This window comes from Heloderma suspectum, chromosome 2 (assembly GCF_057233095.1).
Source record: "Heloderma suspectum isolate Gila_16-S chromosome 2, 16-S_ref, whole genome shotgun sequence".
Classification (NCBI taxonomy): Eukaryota; Metazoa; Chordata; class Lepidosauria; order Squamata; family Helodermatidae; genus Heloderma; species Heloderma suspectum.
The window spans coordinates 123,942,110-123,965,231 of record NC_139459.1 but is presented as its reverse complement, the minus strand read 5'-3'; the positions used below and the strand labels follow the sequence as shown (position 1 = coordinate 123,965,231).

Here is a 23,122-nt window from a genome sequence, read left to right as displayed (position 1 = left end):
GCTCTGGCTGTCATGGCTTGTTCTTATGGTCTTTTCAGCTTTGGTATATTATTTAGCTTTGCTGTGTTAATGTTTTGTTGCATTTAATTAATCGGACTACTTTTTATATTGTATGCATTTCTTAGCTGCTCTGATGTCTCCATTTAGAAAGGAAAATGTGGGTTATACATTTTACATTAAAATTAATTTGCACAATCATACCTGCAGTTGAATAATTTGCTTAATATAATATTTAGATTTTGCAGAATTTTGAGAGACTGGGTTTCGCTACCGCATTGTGGAGACAGGTGGGGGCACTCTAAACCCAGCCGAGGCCTACCTTAGTGAAACATAATCATCACATTTTAGACATCTTTCTGCAGTCAAGAGGCCTTTGTAAACATGTATAGCATCACTGCAAAATGCTATGGAGTGCAAAAGCTAGCAACTGTTTGCTGTATAAATAAGGTTACCGCTATGACATCCTGGGTAAAATGAAACTGAACCAATGTATCTAACAGAAAAGAAGTGAGATGCTTTTATTAACTTAGCAAGCACTAGAAATTGGAGAATGTATGAAGGTGGTAATTTCAAGAAGCTAAAAATAATAGGAAGCCCAGCTGCTGTAATAACATTTCCTTTAGAATATTACAGATCTGATGAATGCTGACAGGCACACATAAACAAGTATTATATATTCATTGAGAAAACTTTATTAGTATCTTAGCATGTAGGGTATCTTTTAAATTTCTAACAACCTGATTTCTGTTTCACTAGGCAAGTTACATAAGTAAAGAACAATGGATTCATGGCTTTTAATTTCAATAAGGAAGTCACAAAATATTTGTTGTCATATGAACTTTGATTAACTGGCAGGTCGTCTTGGGATACGTTCCATTAGGATCAGCCACACTTCTCTCTTACTTTCACTAAGCACTTTGCATATCACTAAATATTCTGTCTTTATATGTACTCTTTACCTTTTTGACATTGCAATACATTGTTCTTAAAAATCTACACACTCTACCCAAACAAACATGGCACTACCTCAAATCTGTTCTCCATCATTCCAGAGTATTAGTATGGTAGATCAATTTCAAGCAAGGGTTCCGGGCAAGGGTTCTTTTCAATATAGGCAAATTCTCAGCACAGAAAAGGACTGCAAATTTGCTGTTGATGTGGCAACTACACTATTATTACAATGGTCCCAAATGCTTAAAAAACAACAACACTCTCAGTCTTCAGTATAGAGGTCTTTATATTTAATGTTCATCAAGAGTTTAGTTACGAATACAAAGCCTTTACTTTAAAGCCATGTTTCTAAAGATCTGACTGTAAGAATAGAATACTGACATGTTTTAATGTGATTATTTATGTCATTGCCCGTAAAAAGTGGAAATTATACTTGAGACAAGGATGCTAACGAAAATTAGAGCTGAGATGAAATGGCAATCCAAATTTGCCACCGCATTTGTAGGTAGAGATGTAAAATTTTAGAATATATTAAAGCCATAGGAAAAAATAGTCATTGCCCCCAGACTTCCATTTTTTGGGGGGAAAACCGGAAATTTCGGGGGGAACCGAAAAATATTCAATACTATATTGGCACCCTTTACAGATCTAAAATTACTTGGTTACTTTAGGAACATAAGATGCATTTTATGTATAACTTGGTTTGCCTATAAAATTATCTTTAAAATTAAACATGTTTAAAAGTAAACTCAATTAGTAAATTTGTAATTATTGTTTGAGTAACCTATAGTTTTAAATTTAATATACCAAGCACGATAATTTAAGAGCAAATCAATACATATTACATTTTAGGTTCCTGTTTCACGTCTGACCAGGGGGAAGAAGCCAGAAGAAGCAGGAAGAGCAGAGGCAGAGGAAGGCTGGTATATAGCATCTGTTATTGTTTGTGAGGAATTGATTAGGATGGAATTTAGAGAAATCTGGTCTAAAGGAAAAGCAATTGAGAGTTTACTCTTACCTGTTAGGAATGGTAACCTAGCATGTTTAAGAACCCTGAAGCAATCTCAACCTGTTATTTGAAGAGTGACATTTTATCCCGTTTTGTAAATAAGGGCACAATCCTATGCATGTTTAGACAGAAAAAAAGACCTGCAACTCCCAGCCTCCCTCCAGCCAGCAATGCTGACTGGGGGATGATGGGAATTGTAGGACTTTTTTCTGTCTAAACATCCACAGGATTGGTCCATAAACGTGTTAATTTTTGAAAGGTTTTTCTCTAGTGGTGGTGTCAATCCAGTGCTTACACCATAGGAACCAGGCTACTGAGTTTCTTTTTGGGTATAGAGGATTTCTTTTGGTGGCAGCAGTTAAAGGTTTTATAGTTAAAGGTTAAAGGTTTAAAGCAGTTAAAGGTTTTATAAAGTGCCTAAAAACTTTGAGGCAGCATTCTCTAACAGTAAGATCTAACTGGGAAATTTATGACACTGAGTTCCATAGACTCAAGCCTCAAAGTTTTTTTTTTTTAAAGCATAGGAGGGATAATTCATGCATTCTGTCTCAAGTGGTAGCAGTGGTGGGAGAAACCACAGTAGTCCTGTTCAGGCAATATCTAAATGTATAGTTTTAAAAAGCAAGGAGGTGGAGCAGTCCAGCTCTGCCCCCTTCCGTTGTCACTCTTGTCACTCTGTACTCGTGGAGGATGAATCTGTGAAGACGAGAGCCGTCTCCTATCCATGAGAGGTCTCCGTGCAATTAGGAACCCTAGAAAATCAGACTGAGCATGACTTGGAGCATCCCTGTCTATCACTAAAAGATACATTAGATCAATAACTTTAATAAGGAAGAAATAGCTATGCTGGGAATCTTTACAGAGAGGATTAAAAAAAAAATTCTCCCCATTGCTTCAAGATTTCCAGAAATTTTACATCTCTGGTCTTACATAAAAAGTCTTCCTATTGCGTAGTTTTTAGAAATCATTTGGGGGAAGTAAATGCCAGAAGGAAATATATGAAGACTTTGTCTTAATAACTGCATTCATCATTCTAAAAGAAAATATTTCATTTTCCAAAGTTGGAAAGTTCATTTTCCAATTTTTTAGAATAAAAAATCTCTGGGAAAAAACCCAATTGTTTTCGAATTTTTCCAGTTCTTTTTTCAGGCCTTCACATCTTTATTCTTAGGTGGCAAATCTGAAGTGCCATTTTGCAGGTGGCTGGACTGGTTCATCTAATTTCAGGCTTCCTTTTTCTCACATTTAAAAGTCTCTGCCTGTAAGGGTAACAATGGTGGCAGGCTTCCCTTGTCGACCCCCCAGCATTTCAAACTGAAGGCATGGTGGAAAGAGCAAGAGCTCTGAAAGGAAAGGTTCCTCCTGTGCAAGCACCGAGTCACTGCTGACTCCTAGAGGACGCCGCTTTCGCTGGCGTTTTCATGGCAGACTGTAGCGGGGTGGTTTGCCATTGCCTTCCCCAGTCGTGACTACCTGGGTACTCATTTTACTGACCTCGGAAGGATGGAAGGCTGAGTCAACCTGAGCCGGCTACCTGGGACCCAACTTCTGCTGGGATGGAACTCAGGTCATAGGGAGAGTTTCAGTTGCAATACTGCCACCTACCACTCTGCGCCACACGAGGCTCTGACCACTGCAGTATTAGTTTTAAAGAGCAGTTGGGTGGGTGAAAAGTGAAATCCTCACAGGCAGCAAATTTTAAAATGTTTTAAAAAGAAAAAGAAAAAGAGACCCCATCAGTACGGTAAGTACTCCCACCCGAAACTGGACAGACCTGTCCCCCCCAGTCATGCCCCAGCTTTGGGGAGAAATCTAACCCTCCCACAAAAAACCTGGGGCAAACCCTGAAACTGGGCAAACGTATCCCAGCGAATCAAAATTAAAAATTAAAAAGAAAAATCTCCTACTTGGTGCAAGATGGCGAAGACAATTATTTCTTTAAAAATTTATGAAGTTTTACTTTTAAAAAAGCACACTTTTCCAAAAAGCAAAATCCCTTTAATAGGAAGACTCAACACCACAAATACACTTTTAAAACACACATTATTGTGCTTCACCTTAGCCAATTGAAAGGTGGCCCTTTTAGAGCTTTATATCCCACATTAATGATCTGGCCATGAGAAACTTGGGACTTCCTGTGTACGTTACATAGTTTGTTCCACTCTTTACTAAAGAAATGTTAAAACATCTGGGCGGCAATCCAGCCAGACAAACACTTTTAAGTCCCATTGATTTCATTGTGAGAATTAAGCACATCTGCACACACACAATGTGCCTGCTTCCAAACACTAGTAAACCAAGGTAAAGAGTCATTTCCCACCAATATCTTGACATCTGTACTACTAGTAAAGAAAATGTTTTTCATTGTTATTGGTAGTGTAAATAAAAATGAAGCTACACAGCTTCTCTCTTTGCCCAGAAAATGTCCATCACATAGCATGCTGATGGGGATAATTATTAAATTATTATTAAATGAAATGCATTTTTTTTTTTAAAAAGGAAGAAGCCTACGTGTTTAAATGAAAAGGCAGTGAAGCAGTTATTAAGCTTAATTAACTGGAGATGATTTCAGTTAGGACCATCACAAAAGTGTCATCTGATGGAGGCTAGTTAGAGTAGCTTAAAATGGCTTTTCCAAATGTTTATCAGCTTCTCAGTGTGAGCAGCTCATTTTCTACTTTCACAAAACAGAAGATAAAAAAGAGTGAGGTTTTTAGTCTGGATAGTTTTTGTGGACTGGGCACTGGTGAGTAAAAACACTGTCATCCATTAGTGATTTAAGAAGAGCTCATAAGTTTGTTATTTCCTCTGCTTCAAAGACCCCTCAATGCTGTCCATAGTTTCATTACTAGTTATCCATCCAGCATTAAATTCTCACGTGTGCTGAGAATTAAAACAGCAACAAAAATTCAGTTCTTTTTCAAACCACAGAATGGTCATTGCTATGTACTCCAGCCAAGATGGTGTGATTCAGCGATGAGGCAGACCGGTCAGAGCCTTCTGTCGGGCCGTTGGCACTCTCGCTGCGCTGACAGCAAAGAATTTGTTTAAAGGTGGCACTCATTTCCTTGTCCCGGTAGGAGTAGATGATGGGGTTCATGGCAGAGTTGAATTCAGCAAGCAACAAGAAGAACTTCTCATATGCCAGGACATTGCATTGTGGGCAGCAAACATCAAGCAGGAGCAAGACTAACCCTGGAGTCCAGCAGATTATAAAAGCACCTAGAAAGGATAGAGAGATAAATAATTATTTTTCTATACATTATCACATTTGTATCCCGCACTTCCTCCAAGGAGCTCAGTGGTACGCTTGAGTTTTGCCACATTTTATCCTCAGAACTACTTTGTGAGGTTTGCTAGGCTGAGAGATTAGTGATTAGTTTAAGGTAACTAAGTGAGCTTCAGGACTAAGCAGGGACTGGAACCTCTGACCAGGGAGTCAGAGTCTAATACTCTAATCTTGATGCCACACTGTCTCTCAAAACTCCCCCCCCCCCCGTAGATTTATAGTTTGCTATTTGGCCCCAAGAAGATCCTCAAGGCCAGCTTATAATAATAATAATTCATAAAAGCAGAATTCACACACATAAACCATCCCAATTTTTAAGGAATAAAACATCAAAATTGAACTTGGACTAAACTTAGCAGACCAACCAGCAGGTTGCCTTCCAAACTTCTCTAAAGCCTATGTAGAATGAAGAGGCCTGACAAGCTTTCCTAGCTAATGAATCCCACAGAGTAGGCACCACCACTCCAAGGGCCCTGTACCTTGTACCTGGCAGCTTCACCTCTATATTTGGAATCAATACACCAAAAAGGCAAAACTTTAATAGTAATCTGGGTGGCTTGGGAGAAAGTCTTATAGCCAGAAGGGTAATTTATTCCCAAGCCACTCAAGAGTATTGCACAACTGTGATTTAGATAATGAATATTCTACTCTATATAAAACCAAAAGCATATATCCTGGCCAGAAACAGCATGTTTTATTTTCACAGGTGAAAACAACAGATGTGAGGAATAAATACCAGAAAAGCAACATTTACTGAAAAAATTGTACTGAAGAAAAAATATATTTTCACCAAAACGGCAATTCTGGCTTGAGGGCATTTTCCAACTTCCATTAGAAGGATAAATCAGTTCATTTATTGCACAACAGAGGGAATATGTCTTTCCCTTTCTCTCTCTCAGACTTATACAATTAAGAGCGGGAAAGAATAACCCTAAAAGAAAATACTGTGTGAGATTTCCGAATTAATTTTAGGTCCACTGTTTAACTGAAAAGTATTGGACACATATACTTAGCATCTTAAAATGCCATTTCAATAGCTGTTATTTCCTTTCACCCCTAAACTCTATTCAACTGTAACAAACTGCAAGGCTCTTAGTGTGTTGAGCAATAACACAGCATAGACAAAAGAGAGTACAGTTCTGCTTATTTAAAAGTATCCCTTCCTTTTCCTCATTTGGAAGGTAAAGTTCATGATATCATTCAGTATTTAAAATGCTAATATGAAACTGTATTTATTATATGAATAAGGAATGATGAGTTGGCACTAGCATTCCTCTACATGAAGGGGTAGACAACCTTTTTGTGCCCATGGGCACATTTGGCAATTTGAGATACTGTTGTGGCCACCACCACAAAATAGCTGCCATGGGAGGTGTGGCTAGTCACAAAGGCTAGTCACTGTGTAGCCCAGATTCATTCACGGGAGATGAAGATGATGATGGAGGCTCTCATATTGCTTTGCAGCAATCCCAGCTGTCGAGGGAGAAAATGCACAATTTATTTATTTATATTTAAGCGGGAGGGGTAGGGCACCTTGGCAAGCATAAAGAAAAGTGTCCGTGGGTCACATTGGTGCCCGCAGGTGCCAAGCTGCCTGCCCCTGCTCTGCACTGAAGCACTTACACGTAAAAGAAAAGAAATGAAGATACGGTCTGTGAGCTGGACCCAGCAGAGCAAACTGCATCTGAAGAGTTTTCTGATTAGCTGATGCAAGAACTTGAACCTGAACGGGGAAACTGGCCATTCAGGTTAGCCATAGTATCTAGCCACATGCTTCCCCAGCTCTGGCAGGGCGGAAGTCCCAACTTTACATACTGAGTGGTATACTTGGATTCTCTTTTATTGGTGTGGTTCACAACCATTCCCTTGATGCACAAACACCAAATACACTGATACATGAAGTTACTACTGTGGACACTCAGCACTATATGCTTCAATGTCCCAAACTAGGCTATGCTAGGGGAACTGAATTTGAGATGGAGAAAGAACAAGTTGTTACAAGCTGCCAATTATAATGGTCAGGCTTCCATGTATAGGCAACTCCTGAGGTTGCCAAATGTTGTGCTTCCACTCAGCATTAGCAAGCCTTGGAGTGGGAAAGAGCCTTAATTCAAGGAAAGCTTGTAAGATATATTCAATGAAACATTGGATGCACTATGTCATGTTTCCTGACAATTATGAGAAAAATAAACGCAGTACTCTGCTTTGTATCCAGTATTGGTCGTATTTCGAGTCAACCCTTTGAAATGAATGGAATGCAAGTTAGACTAACATCGGATACAACCCTCTTACTCCCCTTCTTTAGTCAGATTCTCTTTTTATTACCCTTTTGCAGATATGCCCACGTGAAATGAGTAACTCTACCAAGGAGGACTGACCTTCCAAGATCTTGAACAGACGGCCCATTCATTATAGGTACGTGAGTAAGCAAGCAAGCAAAAATCATCCAGCTGATCTACTTGGCCTTGGGTGTTCTCCCTGTCCCCCCCTCCCCCCAAATAACTATGTGGATTTCTACAACTCAGAGTCTCCTCATGTTACTGGCTTTCTTACTACCTATTTAAAACACCCACAATGAGGGTGTGTAATAGTACATAGACTATTTTGATGATGCTATCCAGCTTTTAAGCACCCTAGGGAAATGGTTGTATCAAACAGCTAAACAACAGCAAAAGATACAAGAGGAACATGGCTAGGTGCCATATTTCTGATCTTTGAACACACCGGCTGAAAATCAGAGGGTGCAACCCTCTTGAAATGAACTATATATGTAATCGTGGCATTTGGAAGAATCCAGCATACTATTAACTCATGATCTACCAACAATGCCAAAGGGATTAAAATAGTTGTCTATTTCATCTCTCCCAGCATAGATATACTTAAAAATAAGGCGTTATACAGTAGTTTGTTGATTTAATTATCATTGAAGCCTTATACCAGTGGTTTCAGACTCTTCCTAGCAGGTCCACATCAGCACCTGGCATCCTTGGACACTGCTGACACCAGCATTGGACCTCCTCTCTTAAAAAAAAAATCAGGCCTGGCACTTCAAACAGCACTGAGCAGCTGCATCTAGTCACCATTCAAATTACCTACAATTAGGGTGGCCTCTTATGAACCACCAAAAAAAGGACACCGATTTGCATAAAATGTACATATGCTAAGTTATATGTATAGACACAAATTTAGAAATATTATTCAAATCTAAATAGAAATAAAGTACATCTCAACATAGTGAGACTGTGACCAGGTGACCTGAGTGCCTGCCTGTTCAATCTGCTGTTGAGGTATTAACTGTTGATGGGCATCAGTTCTTATGGTTCATTTTCTTTAAAATGGAATTGGATTGGGCATCCCTTCAAACTGAGGACTGTTTTCTATAAAGGAGGACACATGGCCACCCTAAGAGCTATGCCATGTTGGGGACATTGCTGGGAATTGAAATGGTGGCTAAACGTAACTGCCTGGTGCTGCTCAAGGGTTGCTACTGCCTCTGCCAGGTAAGCCACCAGGACCCACTGATGGACAATGGGCCCTACCAGGAGGCACTTTGCTCAGGAACCGCCCAAATCTGGAACTGGCTGTAGTTCCTAGAATAAGAACAGTTCCATAAAGAGAAATTCAGTAATAGCAAAGAGACTACCTGCAGACTGTTGGTGATGTTCTAGGATGCACACAGTTTACATGATGTGACAGCTAGGCCTGACATGTCTGGCCTACACAAGGCCTTATTTAAATGTGACACTGGGCATGTAAGAGAAACTTATCCATATAAGGTTCTATGCACCCAGTGTCTCGTTTAAACCAGGCTGCTTCTCTTGTGCGTGCACCCTTAGCACACTAGGGACGTCTGGTTAGGGGGAGCACTAGCATGCTAACTTTGAACATGCAGTGGAGGGGTACAGAACCTCAAGCCCAGGGGCCAAATGGTGTCCTAATCTGGCCCTCCAGGGTTTCCCAGATGCCCATGTCTGTTTTCCCTGGCCCAACTCTCTTTTCCCCAACCACTGGTCATTTCATGGTTTCCTGGCTTTTGTGCAGTTTCCCCATTCTAAAAGACTGAAATGCCTCTCCTAAGGCTTGGGGACTAAAAGCTTTAAGCGAAAATATGCTTGTATTTTGGCCCTGCCCCTTTTGCCTTTGGCCCTGCCCATCCCTGGAATGCAGTCCCCAACAGCATCTCCAAAGTGGAATTTGGTCCTTGGGCTGAAAGACATTCAACACCTCTGATGTAGTGGCTGTGCTCTGGGCTCCATTTAAACACAAAGCTATCTACATAGGTTAAGCTTTTCTTACACACTCAGTGTCACCTTTTAATCAGGCCTGAGTGTGCACCCTAGAATGCATCTCAGAATTTTCAGCAGCAGATCAACAGAGCAGACAAACTGATGTGGAAAGGGTTTTCTGAGGATAAGAACTTTGAAATCCAAAGCTTGAAACCACTGTAAATAACTGTGCTGTTTTAACAGATCTACTAATGGCAATGAGACATATTCTCATAATAATATATGGAAGTATACTTGAAAAGTTCTCCAATAAACAGATGAAGCATCTTCCAAGCATTACCCCATATGCAAAATGAAATGTGTAAGAGATTATCTGGTGACAGAGGAATGTGTCTGCCTCTTCCAAATCACACACCACTGGGAGTCTACTATTCTAAGCTACTCGATGTTCCAAAATATTTCCTCCCTTTCTCTTGAACATGAAAAGAGATCAGCACTTTTCATGAATTTAAAAAAAGGGGAAATGTTTGTTTCATTTGGAGAAGGAATCAATGGGGCAAAGCTAGAAGGAATGAACAGAGAATGCCAAAGTAATAAAAAGCTAAAAGGTGAACATGGCAGAAGGAAAAGGAAGTTGTTTCAAGCCTTTGATAAAAGGCGATGTATTCAAAAGAACTTCAGTTACTCCTGAATATATTATACCTCCTGGCTTCTAGGCCTGTATTATTTTTATAATACTGAGGAAACTATTTTGTTTTCCTCAACATTACTTCCAGATACCTAAATAAGGGATAATAAGGGCTGGGGTATGTGAATGTTTGCATATCCCAAGTTGTGGTCTAAGTCGCTTCAGCCCTGGAGTAGGTACCTGGTGGAGCTGTGTAGTGTAGCACGGCAAGATTAAACTTGGACTGAAGAGATCTGTATGTGAGCCTAAAAGCAGCCTTCCCCAACTGATGCCCTCCAGATGTTTTAGACAGACCACAACTCCCATCAGTCCCAATCAGCATGGTCAATGATGATGGGACTTGTAGAGGGCACAAGGTCGGGGAAGGCTGCATTGGAGAAAAGGTGAGATAAAAACTGGATTGGTAACAATTTGGCTTCAATTGACTTTTTTTTTTACCTAGTGTACCACCTAAAATTAATATCTGGCTCTGCTAATATAAAGTCCGTCATGTTTCCCTTTATTTTTGCTCTCTGCGCACCCAGGAACCTATGTTTTGCCGACAGAAGGAGACAGATCTGAGCTACAGCCGGTCTTTATGTTTTCAGAAATGGGGGTCAGTCATTGCTTTTTTGTCCCAGAATGCTAGGCGTAATCTGATACCTGCAACACCTAACAGTGACTCATTCATTCAGTCTGCAATCTCCATTTTGAGACCGAGTCTAAATTGCAGACGCTTCTCTTTCACTCTCCATCTCCTGCTTTTTGTTCTACTTAGCCTGATTTTGAGTTCCAGAGACCTTAAACGCTTGTGCAATCTTGTGTAGCATTTTGGTTGACCTTAATAAAAAAAAGGTATTGCCCAACTGTGGATTTTGGATTTTTTCCCGGATGTTGGATTTTTTCCCCATGGACCAGCATGGCCGGCTTTTTTGGTATTTTCAGTCATTTATCTTACTCTTTCACCTTATACTGAGATTGCCTGTCAAGTGGCTCTGGCTCATTGTGGGGTAACTGGCTCTCTGAGCACATGGTAAAGTAATCAGAAACATGCTTCTTCATATACCAACTGCAATTTGGGTTGAGCTTGACCCTTAGGTCAATACAAAGTCATGTGAATTGACCCTTATACTCAGCCACCTGGGGGAAAAATGTATCTGAAGTTTTCCCACAAATCCTACTTGCAGTTTCTCCATGTTACTTATTACTCTTATGTCCTTTGCAACTGGAGCAACTGAAGATACATCTTGGAATGCTTAGCAGAGAAACAGATATGGAAGGGTCAGGATATAGAAAGCACAGGATGAAGAGCAAGGTCACAGAATATCTTAATTGAGGCTGCAATCCTGTATCCAATTTACCAGGGAGTAAGCTTCATTGAAATCAATTGGACTTACTTCTGAGTATGCATGCACGTATAGGATTGTGCTGTTAGAGAAACCTTGTTCATACAGTGTTCCGAAAATAACCTCCTACTGTGCCACTGTGTTCAGCACAAACCACATCACATGCTTCCCTAAGGTCCACACTGTGGCTTAGCCAACACCATGCACACTTGAGCTGTTAGGCTTCACACATACATTTAACAATCAAACCTTATCAGCACCTGACTTCTTTGATTCTGAAGGACGAGGCAGCATTTGTGTCAAAATGGGGAGACAAAATGGCATAACTTGAGGGTGCTGTGTAGTGGCATTTTCTGTTTCAGTCTCAGGTGGGGAAAACTGAATTCACATCAAATTTAAGGAGTGGATTTCTTTATGACTCATGAAAACTGAGTTTACTTTCTTCAGTTTAACGAACTGAAATACTTCGATAAACAGAGAGCTTTAAAGATGACAGGAAGTCTTTAAATGAAGACTGTCAGGATTTTCAATGGTATCTAAAACCAGAAAGATATGTGAAACTAATGGTATGAATGAGTCCCAGCTGTTGTCAAGACAATTTGGAATATTTATCCCCTACAAAAGGGAGAAAACAGTCCCTATGGAATCTCATGGCTGCCAAAGGCCTAACACAAACAGGAAGCGTTTGAGTCTTTATCATCTTGTATCAATTATACAACAGCTCTGCTATGCTGGTCAGTGCAAATATTATTTAAAAAATAAAAGATATGGCATTGAACCATAACAGACATTTGGCCAACATTGGTACCTAAAACGTAACTGGAACAACCACACAGAACATTACACAACGTCTTTTAATTTGATATTTTAGGAGTAGCCTGCTAGTCAGAGAAAGTGTATTCTATTGTTGTTTTCCCCTTCTTTGAGGGATATGCCTGCACTCTTTACAATACTCTCAAATGGGAGATATACATAATACAGAGTAATTTAAGCTAAAGGAAAACATCAGTATTAGTAGGGGGGTGGGGTGGGTTCACATATGGTTTTGCCTCCCTGAAAAGTGCCCCTCACCCCTTCTGACTACTTTTTGTGGAAGAGTTCATGCGGTGGGAACACACTGGTCTGCCAAAGCAACAGGGCTGACACTCTCTGTCTTCCTTGCTGCGTTGGCAGTTTCCTTGCTTTCAGTAGCGATGGGGCAGCACACATTCCCTCTCCCTTCTCTCCAGTTAAATAAAGCCCTTGTACTGTCCTCACTAGAAACAGAGGGGAGGGGACACATTGACAGTCAGACTGATATATCGCCTCCATTCAGAATGTGGGGTTTGTTTGCCCTTAGTGACATCACCATGTCGCCAAATGGTTGGCTATGTAGCACTGTGGAGAGCCAGCGTAGTGGAGATGTTAGTGCTGAACTCAGAAGACCCTACTCAGCCATAAGGCTCACTGGGTGACTTTAGGTCAGTCACTGACTCTCAGCCTAACCTACCTCGCAGGGCTGTTGTGAGGATAAAATGGAGAGGAGGAGGAGGATCACCTTGGGCTCCTTGGAAGAAAGGCAGGATAGAAATGTAATAAATAAATACATAAATAATAATAAATAAAAGAATATCACAATGTGATCTCTGATTGGCTGGAATCATGTTGTGAAGAAAGAGAAATGGCACCGATGGCAGCACACAGGAAGCCCACATTGAATGGGAACAGCCATGAACCCCTCTCCCCAAAAGTACATTAGGCTTTTTTTTTGTAAGGAGAAGTGAAACTGTGGTCCTATTCAGTTATCGGCAATTGTCCCACTGAATTTAGTGGGATTATTTCCCAGTAGGCGTGCATAGATTGCATTGCACTTCTCATTAAACTCAGTGAGGCTAACTTCTGCGTAAATATGCTTAGGACTGTACTACAATTGCTGTATGAACAGTTTTAATCCAGTGTTTTAGGTCAGGCCTTGTGGGAAAGTGGATGGCACAGGTCAGGATAAACGCGGTTCTACAGTTTTTTTGGGCTCAAATATTTTGGCCACCTAATGCAAAGAGAAAAGTCACTGGAAAAGACCCTGATGCTGGGAAAGATTGAAGGCAAAAGGAGAAGGGGATGGCAGAGGATGAGATGGCTAGATAGCATCACGGATGCAATGAATATGGACTTGAGCACACTCCGGGAGAGAGCGCAGGACAGGAAGGCCTGGCATGCTATGGTCCATGGGGTCACGAAGCGTCGGACACGACTGCGACTGAACAACAACAACAAGAGTTCTTGGCCACACAACACAAGGGATGTTAGATGTTATTTTTAACCATGTGTTCTTGTGTCACTACAGCTGCAATCCTGTATACCTGGATGTAAACCCCATTAAACACAATAGGGCTTACTTCTGAATAGACATGCATATGATTGCATTGTAAATGCAAGACCATAACTTGAGTGAGAGTTGCATAACTCTCAAGACAATAACTCATGGCAACCTATAAATCTGGATAATATCAGCTAATTTATTAAGAATGTTTAGATACAAGATATCTTGCTTGAGGGCTGCATTGGAGGATATTCTTTCTTTCTGAAATGCTCTAAAAAAAAACGCAGTTGATGAAAGACTAATATAAGGAGATTTGTGCAGCATGTCTTGCCAATGGCATGAACCAAACAACATACTGTCACTCTGTAGGCATCAGGCAGGACAATTAAAGGATTCAGATTAAAGAAGGGCTGGTAACAAGAGAATGAGGCATTCATTAGGGAACATTCATCCTCTCCCCGCTCAAGGTTTTAATGTTGAATTGGGTTCATTAATTTTCTGATAGCTGAATGAAGCAGGTTGATTTTTGATGGCTCCCACATTCTGAGCATTGTTTTGGGAAACACCATGTCTATGTAAGATGGCAACATTTAAAAATGTTGTAATCTAAAGCTGCTTTTTAATACACAGACAGGGCTGAAGTTTCCCACAGCAGACAATGGCAGCCTAAACATATGGGTGTGTTATTCTGAGAAAATACCAAGCAACAATCCTTTGAAAACATTTCCCCTGATGGAAATACACAATGTAGGCAAGTCGAATCGTTTAGTCACCTTTCAAGATCGTGCCCAATACATTCAAAACCAAAAACAATTGCCAAATTTGCTTTAAAGGGAAAAAATAACTAAGTGTCTGTGAATGCCTACAAGTATTTTGAAAGCAAAACAGAATTCCTTTGAAAGAAGGGAGAATTATTTTGACAATATAGTCTTTGAAATTTTTCCATGTAAGCTATGAAGCTGCAATGCAACCATATTATTGCAATCTCTTTGGCTCACCACAAGAGGGCACCTGAGGCATGAAGACTTCGAAAGCTCTGAATAGTTCATGAACAAACTGTGTTCATGGCTGGATTTCTCAGTGCATGCTTAAGGAATTTAAGACCTTTTAAGAGTTTTATAATTTCTCTGTTTTTTTTGACCATCAAAGGGGAAAAAAACTTTTTAAATAGTGAAGTAATATATTCACTACCAAATATTTACATACAGCATATAAAGTTCAGCATAAAGTACTGCTCTTTTTTATTAATTACATTTTTTTAATAAAAAAATGCATGCCTAGGAACCTGGCCCAAGGGTATGATCCATCAGTAAGTTCTCCATAAAAAAGAATGAGATGCTTCTGCACAGCTCCCATTCATTTCAGTGGGGTTTACATTGCACCATTGACCTTCCTAAAGGATTCTGCCCCAAGTGACAAAACTGAACCAGTCTACGCTCTGGAACAAATTAAAACCACATTTCTTGCTTTATGCTTTTAAAAACATAGGGTTTCTACATTTTCCTCTGTTGTTAAAGTATCATATTTTACTAATACTTTCATGTTATATTTGCATGCACTCCAAAAGCAGATACTGACTTACACTGAGATTTACAGCCAGCCCTATCCCAGCTTAAATATTAGGAGCCAAAGTTGTACCATTACAAAAAGAAACGTGACAGCGGCACACAGAGAACACTACACAAGGGCTACAGAAATGTAGTGGTAAATAGTGCAATCCTATGTATGTATACTTGGAAGTATGTCCCACTGTGTTTAATGAGGTTTACTCCCCAGAATGTATGCATAGGTTTGCAGCCTAAAAGAAACAGCTGTGAGCTGTGAAGTCCCATTCAAGCCTCACATAAGCTGTCAGTTCACTGGGTGGTTTTGGCTAGTCTCAGCTTCAAGCTCTCTAGCTACATTATATGTACAGTATTATTTGTTATGTTGGAAATCTGTCCAATAACAATGTTCTCTGGGTGGATTACAAAAAGCTAAAAGAATAAAATAAAATACAAAACAAAACAAAACAGCAGAGGAATAAATATAAAATATATAAAAGCAGACATAAATCTAAACACTAAAATGCCTGGGAGAAAAGAAAAGTGTTTATCTGGTGCCCAAAAGATAACAATGTAGGCACCAGGAGACCCCCATTGGGGAGGGCACTAGATAAACAGGGCTCTGCTATGCAAGAACATTGGGAACAAGGAAAGTGCCTTATACCAGGGCAAACTATGTGTCTACCTAGCCCAGTATTGTCTGCTCTGACTGGCAGTTCCATTTAGGGCTTTTCATGGTATCTGGGTCTTTAAGTGGAGATGCCAGGGATTGAACCCGGGTCCTTCAGCATGCAATGCATGTGCTCTGACACTCAGCTATGGTCCCTCCCATCAGCCTCCAGCAAAGCACCTGGGCGGCAAACTGCACTTGCTTTCACCTAGGTCAGACACAACTGTGTTCAGACATGCCTCTGCTTCCGTGGGAGGGGCCCTGGCTCAGTGGCAGAGCGCATGCTTTTTGTGCAGAAGGCTCCAGGCTCGATCTCAGCATTTCCAGGGACATATGGGTGAGGAAAGACTCCTGCCTGAAACCCTGGAGATCTGCTGCCAGTCAGTGTCAACAATACTGGGCTAGGTGGATCAATGATCTGACTCAGTATATGGCAGGCCCCTATGTCCTCCGTCTTCTAGCATTATGCCAGCTTCATGCATGGCTCAGGTTCTCAGTCCCGAAGCTCTTTAAGACAAGGAGGGAGAGCGAGAGAGAACATTTATGTTCCAAATGCATCTGCCCTAGAATTGCACCAAGAGCTTACCACAGTGCTGTAAGGAGCAGCTGCTGTTTGCTACTTTCTCAAAGCAAGTAATGATAAATTACAGGGCTGATTTGTAACATGCTTTGAAATATGAGGAAACCACAACAATTGGTTACCAACAAAGACAGTATAAGATTAAGTACGCAGATGGAAGAGGGTATCATGGTGGCAGCTAGTCTTTTCATTGCCTTACGTAGATCAGAACAAAACTCTTAATTTAATTAAATCAGCTCAGACATAATTTCTATGGAAAAATGTGGACCTATTGTGGCTAATTTGCAGTGAAAGCGTCATCTAATAACACATTTAATTTGTTACATCAAGAAATCAGCATAATGGTGTAACATCAAATTCCACGAAGCCAAGAGCAAATTCTCTCTCAGGGTGTTCAGTTCAAAGTGGAAGATACAGTATTTCCTTATCTTAACTGAAGGTAAACAAATGATTTTTTTAGAAGTACATGTATGCCCAAGCACTGGCATTCAGAAGAGACTGAAATATTAAAAATGTATGTTCTTTGAAATCAAATAAAATTGTGGTAGAGACAATGACCCAGAGATTCCCCTCTCCTTTTCTTTTCAAGCCTATGCACACTTACGTAGGAGAAAGTAGGACACACTTGGGTCAGAAACAAACAGCCCCTCTACCGCTGCTCCCCCAAAATAAATCATCATAAGAAACAAGAGCAGTGTCGATGACGAACGTATTTTCTTTTATATAGCAAAAAGATTTAAAAGGAGAGAAAATGTCTACCATGCCAGAGGAGCAGTACAATGGCCAGCAAGAAGGAAATTGTGAGACATTCACCCAGATAAATTGCAGCAAGGTTTATTCTTTTGGAATGAAGTAGAACACTCATTGTGATAGAGCACAGGATGACGTGTCAGCTGTGCCAGTCCCTTGCACTATTTTCAATGAAAGATCATGTGAAAATGAGCTGGTGTAGACATCCAAGATTACCAGATTACTTTGTTGTCCCTTTGGTTTTATTTTGTTTCAGAGCTTGTCACCACATCCTATTTCTTTTTCTTTTTTTTTCTTATGAGAGTCAACCCTGCACAACCTTCATCACTGCAACAGGATAGCTGCCTTTCTGTGCTGGGATTAGTACTCAATATTATCACTGTTTTAAAAGCTAACAATCCTGCTGTCAGATAACACAAACTGTTTATGACCTGATTCCCTGTTCAACATGCAACTGGACCATCTTTCTGGGATATGCCAGGTGTGTGTCTGTGTGTTTTAAAGCAAATAAACAATTAAAGCATTCAGTAATACATTGCTGAATGGAAGAAACGATAAGCAAGAATTCAATCAGTTCTAACCACTTTCAGGGTCTCTCTTTGTTGGTGCCCCTTTAATAAGGTATTTGTTTTTAAAAATCCCAGTACTTGGGGTTAGTTAATAAATGTTAATCAAAAAACTGCGGTACAGAAAGACAGAGAGAGAGAGAGAGAAGCTTGGGTAATAAAGTATGTTTCTTCCTTGGACAGTGATTATTTGAGGGCCTGTCTAGTGTTAAACCTAACTGGGGACAGGGCGAGAGAACAGGGACAGCAAACAGGGCAAGTGAGTCACAGGCCCAATAAAATGTACATGATCTTGAAAGGAGGGGATAGCTTGTGTGTACACTCCCCCCCAGCTTGGATTGTCAACAATACCTCTAACTCCGTAGAAAAAAATAGAACTTCTAGGTATTTAACTGAAAACACAATGAGTAGCATCCACTGATGAAAGGCATCTGTCAGCAACATGGGAAGAAGTGATTTTTGGAGATTCCCCTTCCCCTCTGCACGTCCTCCCATGTTATTCCAAAGGGTCCCCTAACCCCATGGAACAAAGTGGGAGGGGCAGGGGGCTGCAAGGGGAGGGGGACTAATTGATAACTGTGCCTCTCCCTATTCTGCTCATATTTCTGCCTTTCATCAGCAGACGGACACCAACTGGATACCACCTACTATGCTTAGATTACAACTGGGCTTGCATAAATAAATGATTGGTGGTGATGGTGGAGATAAACCACATATTTGCTAAGAATTCATTTTCAGGGAGGAATAAATGTGCAGACTAGCTACCCAGTTACACAACATTTCCTGGTTATCCTATTATTTACCCTGTCTGCATGTATACCTGGTCTAGGTATAACTAGTTCCAGCCTAGACAGTTCACTAATTTAGCATCTTAGTAGGTATACAGACTGCTAGTTCTCTACTGTACATGCAGGTCTCTTGAAATCAAGATCACAAAACCCATTTCAATTTCAAAACAAGTTATATCTTTAGTAAGCTATAATAAACAAAGATGTAAGTCTTGTAGTAGAACTGGCCACACTGTCTTCTCAATTCCCACGCTGTCTTCAAAGGAGTCTGTATCTATGGGTGGAAATACTAAGTATGTGTAGTTTGTTATTCCTTTTAGCAGGTACTCTCTCTCCCCTCATGTACAATGCAGCAATTGAGGCTGCATTTGAAAGGGAATACCGGTACTCATATCTTTTCCACAATGGGGGGTAAAGGCATCTTGGGAGAGGGTTTTTCAGCAAGAAAACATGTCTCCTCTGCACCAGTCTTCTCCATCAAATTCCAGTCTTAGCAGCTGCACTGTGTAAAAGGCAAGAGAAATATCTAAAAAGAATCAGAACGACATGTAACAAGAAATTCTACTGTAAAATGCAGACACTGCTAGAAATGGGATGCTTTGCAGTATGAATGGTCACATGCCAATCTTTGGATGAGACAGCAAATTTTAATAAGGTTAAAATTAGACATTCTTAAAGATTTTGTCCAGTCCACATTTTTAAATGAACCAATTGACTCACACTTCCCAGACTTATACACAGATTGGAAAGCAGTTATTCTTTGGTTTTCATACTTCTCTGGATTTGCAACACACTTCTTGACTCAAAAAAGTACCTCTCTGTGAGGCCTCTTTCTCCCTGGAGCGTCAGATGTTAATATGTGATGCCTCAAATGCTGGCTGTCTCTCACATGCCAGGAACCCCAAGAAATCTAATTTTCCCTGGTGCTTAATGGATTTTGTTAGTATGGATGTCAGGAACCCTGCAAATGACATGTCCCAGGGCTCAATGCACCTGGACTGCTGTTACGAGCATGTTTTGCATGAACCCTGGAGAACTACAGTTCTGATGCCCAAGACTCTGCTGTTCTAGTGTTCAAGGAACAAGGAAGGAAGGAATGGAGTCCTTTTGGAGAGGACTCCCCAATAGGACAGTTGCTACTGTCCTACAGGAAGGGGGTAGAGGCAGCACTCAAGGGCTCACAGGGGATGTCTGTTGGCTTGTGAGGGGAAAACATTCAGACCATCTTTGCACTCCTGATGAGGTCATTGGGAGTGTGATGGGGCTGAACTCTGGAATGGGCTCATGAGAAAAGGGATTATTTTCAGATTGTTTGTGACCATTAGCTGAGCCCATTTGAACCAAGTTAAGGATAGTTTGTTGATTGCTAATCTACTACTGAGCCAGATTGGAGACACTGAGGGCAGTGCAGGCCTATGCTATAGGGTAGGAATTCTCTAGGGATGGCGGAGAATTTCTCCCCGAAACTTCGGGGGACCGAGCGCCAACGTGTTCGGCCCCCCGAACAAGTTTCGGGGAGAAATCCTCCGCCCCCCCCGCCCCCGCCCCCCCCCGGGACGGGACTTACCTTCACCGAATGTCCCCCCCGGTGGCTGGTCCGGCCGGCGGTTCGGCGGGTGTTCGAATGAGGCGGGAGCGGCAGCCGGTCTTTCGACCGGCTGCCGCCGCCGCCATTACAATGAAAGAAAAAAAAAAAAAAAACAACGCCCCCTGATAGGCTACGTGACGATTCATGTAGCCTATCACGGCTAGATTTGCAAAGTCAGCCGTGATAGGCTACGTGAATCGTCACGTAGCCTATCACGGGTGACTTTGGGAAAAAAAAAAAAAAAGAGTGTACGGATAATGGCGGCCCCCATAGGGAGCCGCCATTCCCGTTCCTTATTTGGTCGCTGTAGTCTACGTAAATGTTTACGTAGACTACGCCGAAAATAAGGGCAACGCTATTATACAATAGCGTTGCCCTTATTTTCGGCGTAGTCTACGTAAACATTTACGTAGACTACAGCGACTAAATAAGGAACGCGAATGGCGGCTCCCTATGGGGGCCGCCATTCGCGTACGCGCTTTTTTTTTTTTTAAAGTCACCCGTGATAGGCTACGTGACGATTCACGTAGCCTATCACGGCTGACTTTGCAGATCTAGCCGTGATAGGCTACGTGAATCGTCACGTAGCCTATCAGGGGGCATTTTTTTTTTTTTTTTTTACTTTCGCGTTCGCGGCCAGGCGAGGCGAGGCGCCTCCTCCCCGGCCTGAATTTCGGCCGGGCGAGGCGGGAAGCCTCCCCCCCCGGCCTGAACTTCGCGGGGGGAGCAGCGAAGCGCCTCCCCCCCACCGCAAACGGCCTTTGACGACAGGTAAGTGACTTTTGTCCACCCCTAGAATTCTCTTGCTCCTGTCTAGGGGGCTGTCTTCATGAGCGATTTAGTGCGAAGTTAGAGTAGTCTGAGGTCCTTCTCAACAGATGACGTTGTCACCAATCCGCTGCGAACCAGCTGCTTCCCTCTTGAAAAGCTACATTTTCTGAAACTCTTTTTACTCTGACTTTTTTTTTTTTACTGAAAGTGGCTCCCTGGTGGTTTTACCAAAATGTGCCATGGCCCCCTGCATTAAATCCTGGGTGTGCCTCTGTGACCTGGCAGTGATGTGGTCAAGGGTGCGGGGCACCCCATTCCCTTGTTTCCCCTTGTCAATGGGAAGTAATTCCCATCTTGTCAATGGGAAGTAGTTTTTCCCATTGACAAGATCCCCAGGAGCACAGCAGCAACCCCTCACATTACTGCAGTAGACACTCATTCACCTTAGCTAGCCTGCTTTTAATCTTTAACATATCCCCCCCCCTTTTCTGTGCATGTTTACTCAGAAGTCAGAAATAAATCTCACTCTCCTGTGGTGAAAGGGTTAAAGGCTAACTTTGGTAACTTGCCCTAAAGCTTCTTTCAGTCTCTAAGATGTTGTGCTTCTTTGATGTTGGGTTTACTCATTTCCAGCAGAGAAGGGGTGGTGGTGGTGGAAGCAATAGGCAAAAGTGCACACTTAGGAAAAAATGGGGTGGGAGCAATAACTCTACACAGATTGCTGGGATGCAGTGAAACTGGGGTTGTGGGGAGCTCTCAGGAGCTTTCAGATGATGCGCTGGAGAACTGGGGATTTTGGTTTCCTCAGGGTAACACACACACACACACACACCACACACGGGGAAAGTTCTTTTATCTCTATTCATAACGTAGTAGCTGTAGGGAGCCTGGACAGGGGTGGGAAACAAGCCTCTCTCATCGGTTCAGCAGCCCCTGCCAGTTTGATGATGATCAGTTCTCTATTCCCCCCACCCCACCCGGAAGTATGTTCCTTTCAAGCACTGAAAACCAGAATTTAAAGGTACACTACACTCAGCTTATCTTGCTTCATGTGTCCCTGACGGACCAAAGCCGATTCCATAAAAATTCAGCTTAATACTCCAACGTGCTTCTCATTCCGTTGTCATGAAGATTCTGCCCCCCCTCCCCAGAACCACATCCCTCATCTGCCTGTTCCTCAAGCTGGCTTGCCATACAGCCAGTCTTTTAAAGTTCAGATGGTGTTTCCCCAAATCACTGAAGAGTCTTCTTCTAAATAGCATAGGTTAAAAGTCAGGTTAAAAAAATACCTAACCCGAAATTACCTCAGTACAGTCATTTTGGTGAGAGCAATAGCAAGCATGCTTATTTCTGCTACTTAGCCCCCCCCCTTTTTAAACAAAGGAAGTGTCCCACTGTTATCACTAAACAGATGTTTCAGCTGAAAAATCTTGTAGACAATACAGCTGTGACACTACTGGTAGAAATGAAATTCAGTTTAAAAAAAAATTATTATTATTAGACAGACCACTTGGGAAAGAATACCCTTAGGGAATTACTTTGGTTTACGTTGGTACGCATATTGAATGTTAATTTCCCATTACGAAGCCCTCCAATACTTTATATTTAGTTGTTAACTCACAATGTCAAGTTGATGCAATATGATCTTGAAGCACGTTTATACTGGAATTTCTGACTGGAGATATCTAGTAGGAGTGTGGCTACAGTCCGATGCACACTTACTTTAAATAAAACTCTATTGAGTAAAGTGGAATACACAACCCACAAGAAATAAATAAGATCAATAATTAAAAACACATGTCCTGAAATGACCATGCATTATGAAGGTGTGTGACGTCTCCCTACTGGTCTTCAATTAAAAAAGAAAAATACCAGCACTGGATAAGCACACCAGAACCACGAATGTATAGCTAGGGAGCACACAACTACCAGAACATACAGTCAGGGCCAGAAATATTGGAATAAGGATAACTATTTTGGCAGTTGGCCTCTGTATACCACCAAATTGAAGTTGAAAGGAAACACACCCAGATGGGAGCGAAGTCAGGACTTCCAGCTGTAATTCAATTGGTTTGACA

At 41.4% G+C, this 23,122-nt stretch overlaps 1 protein-coding gene across 4 annotated transcripts in view; it reads right to left on the bottom strand.

The window, feature by feature from the left end:
• Positions 1 to 671: 671 nt before the first annotated feature.
• Positions 672 to 23,122, bottom strand: part of LPAR1 (lysophosphatidic acid receptor 1) — an 80,740-nt gene continuing 58,289 nt past the window's right edge. For 3 of the 4 annotated variants that reach the window (XM_084834650.1, XM_084834647.1, XM_084834649.1), the window contains one exon: positions 674 to 5,182. In XM_084834650.1, coding sequence (XP_084690776.1) covers positions 4,881 to 5,182 — 302 coding nt within the window. In that variant the 3' untranslated portion in view covers positions 674 to 4,880. Of the gene's footprint in view, positions 5,183 to 23,122 lie in introns of all 4 variants that reach the window. The other variant, XM_084834648.1, reaches the window with a different exon arrangement.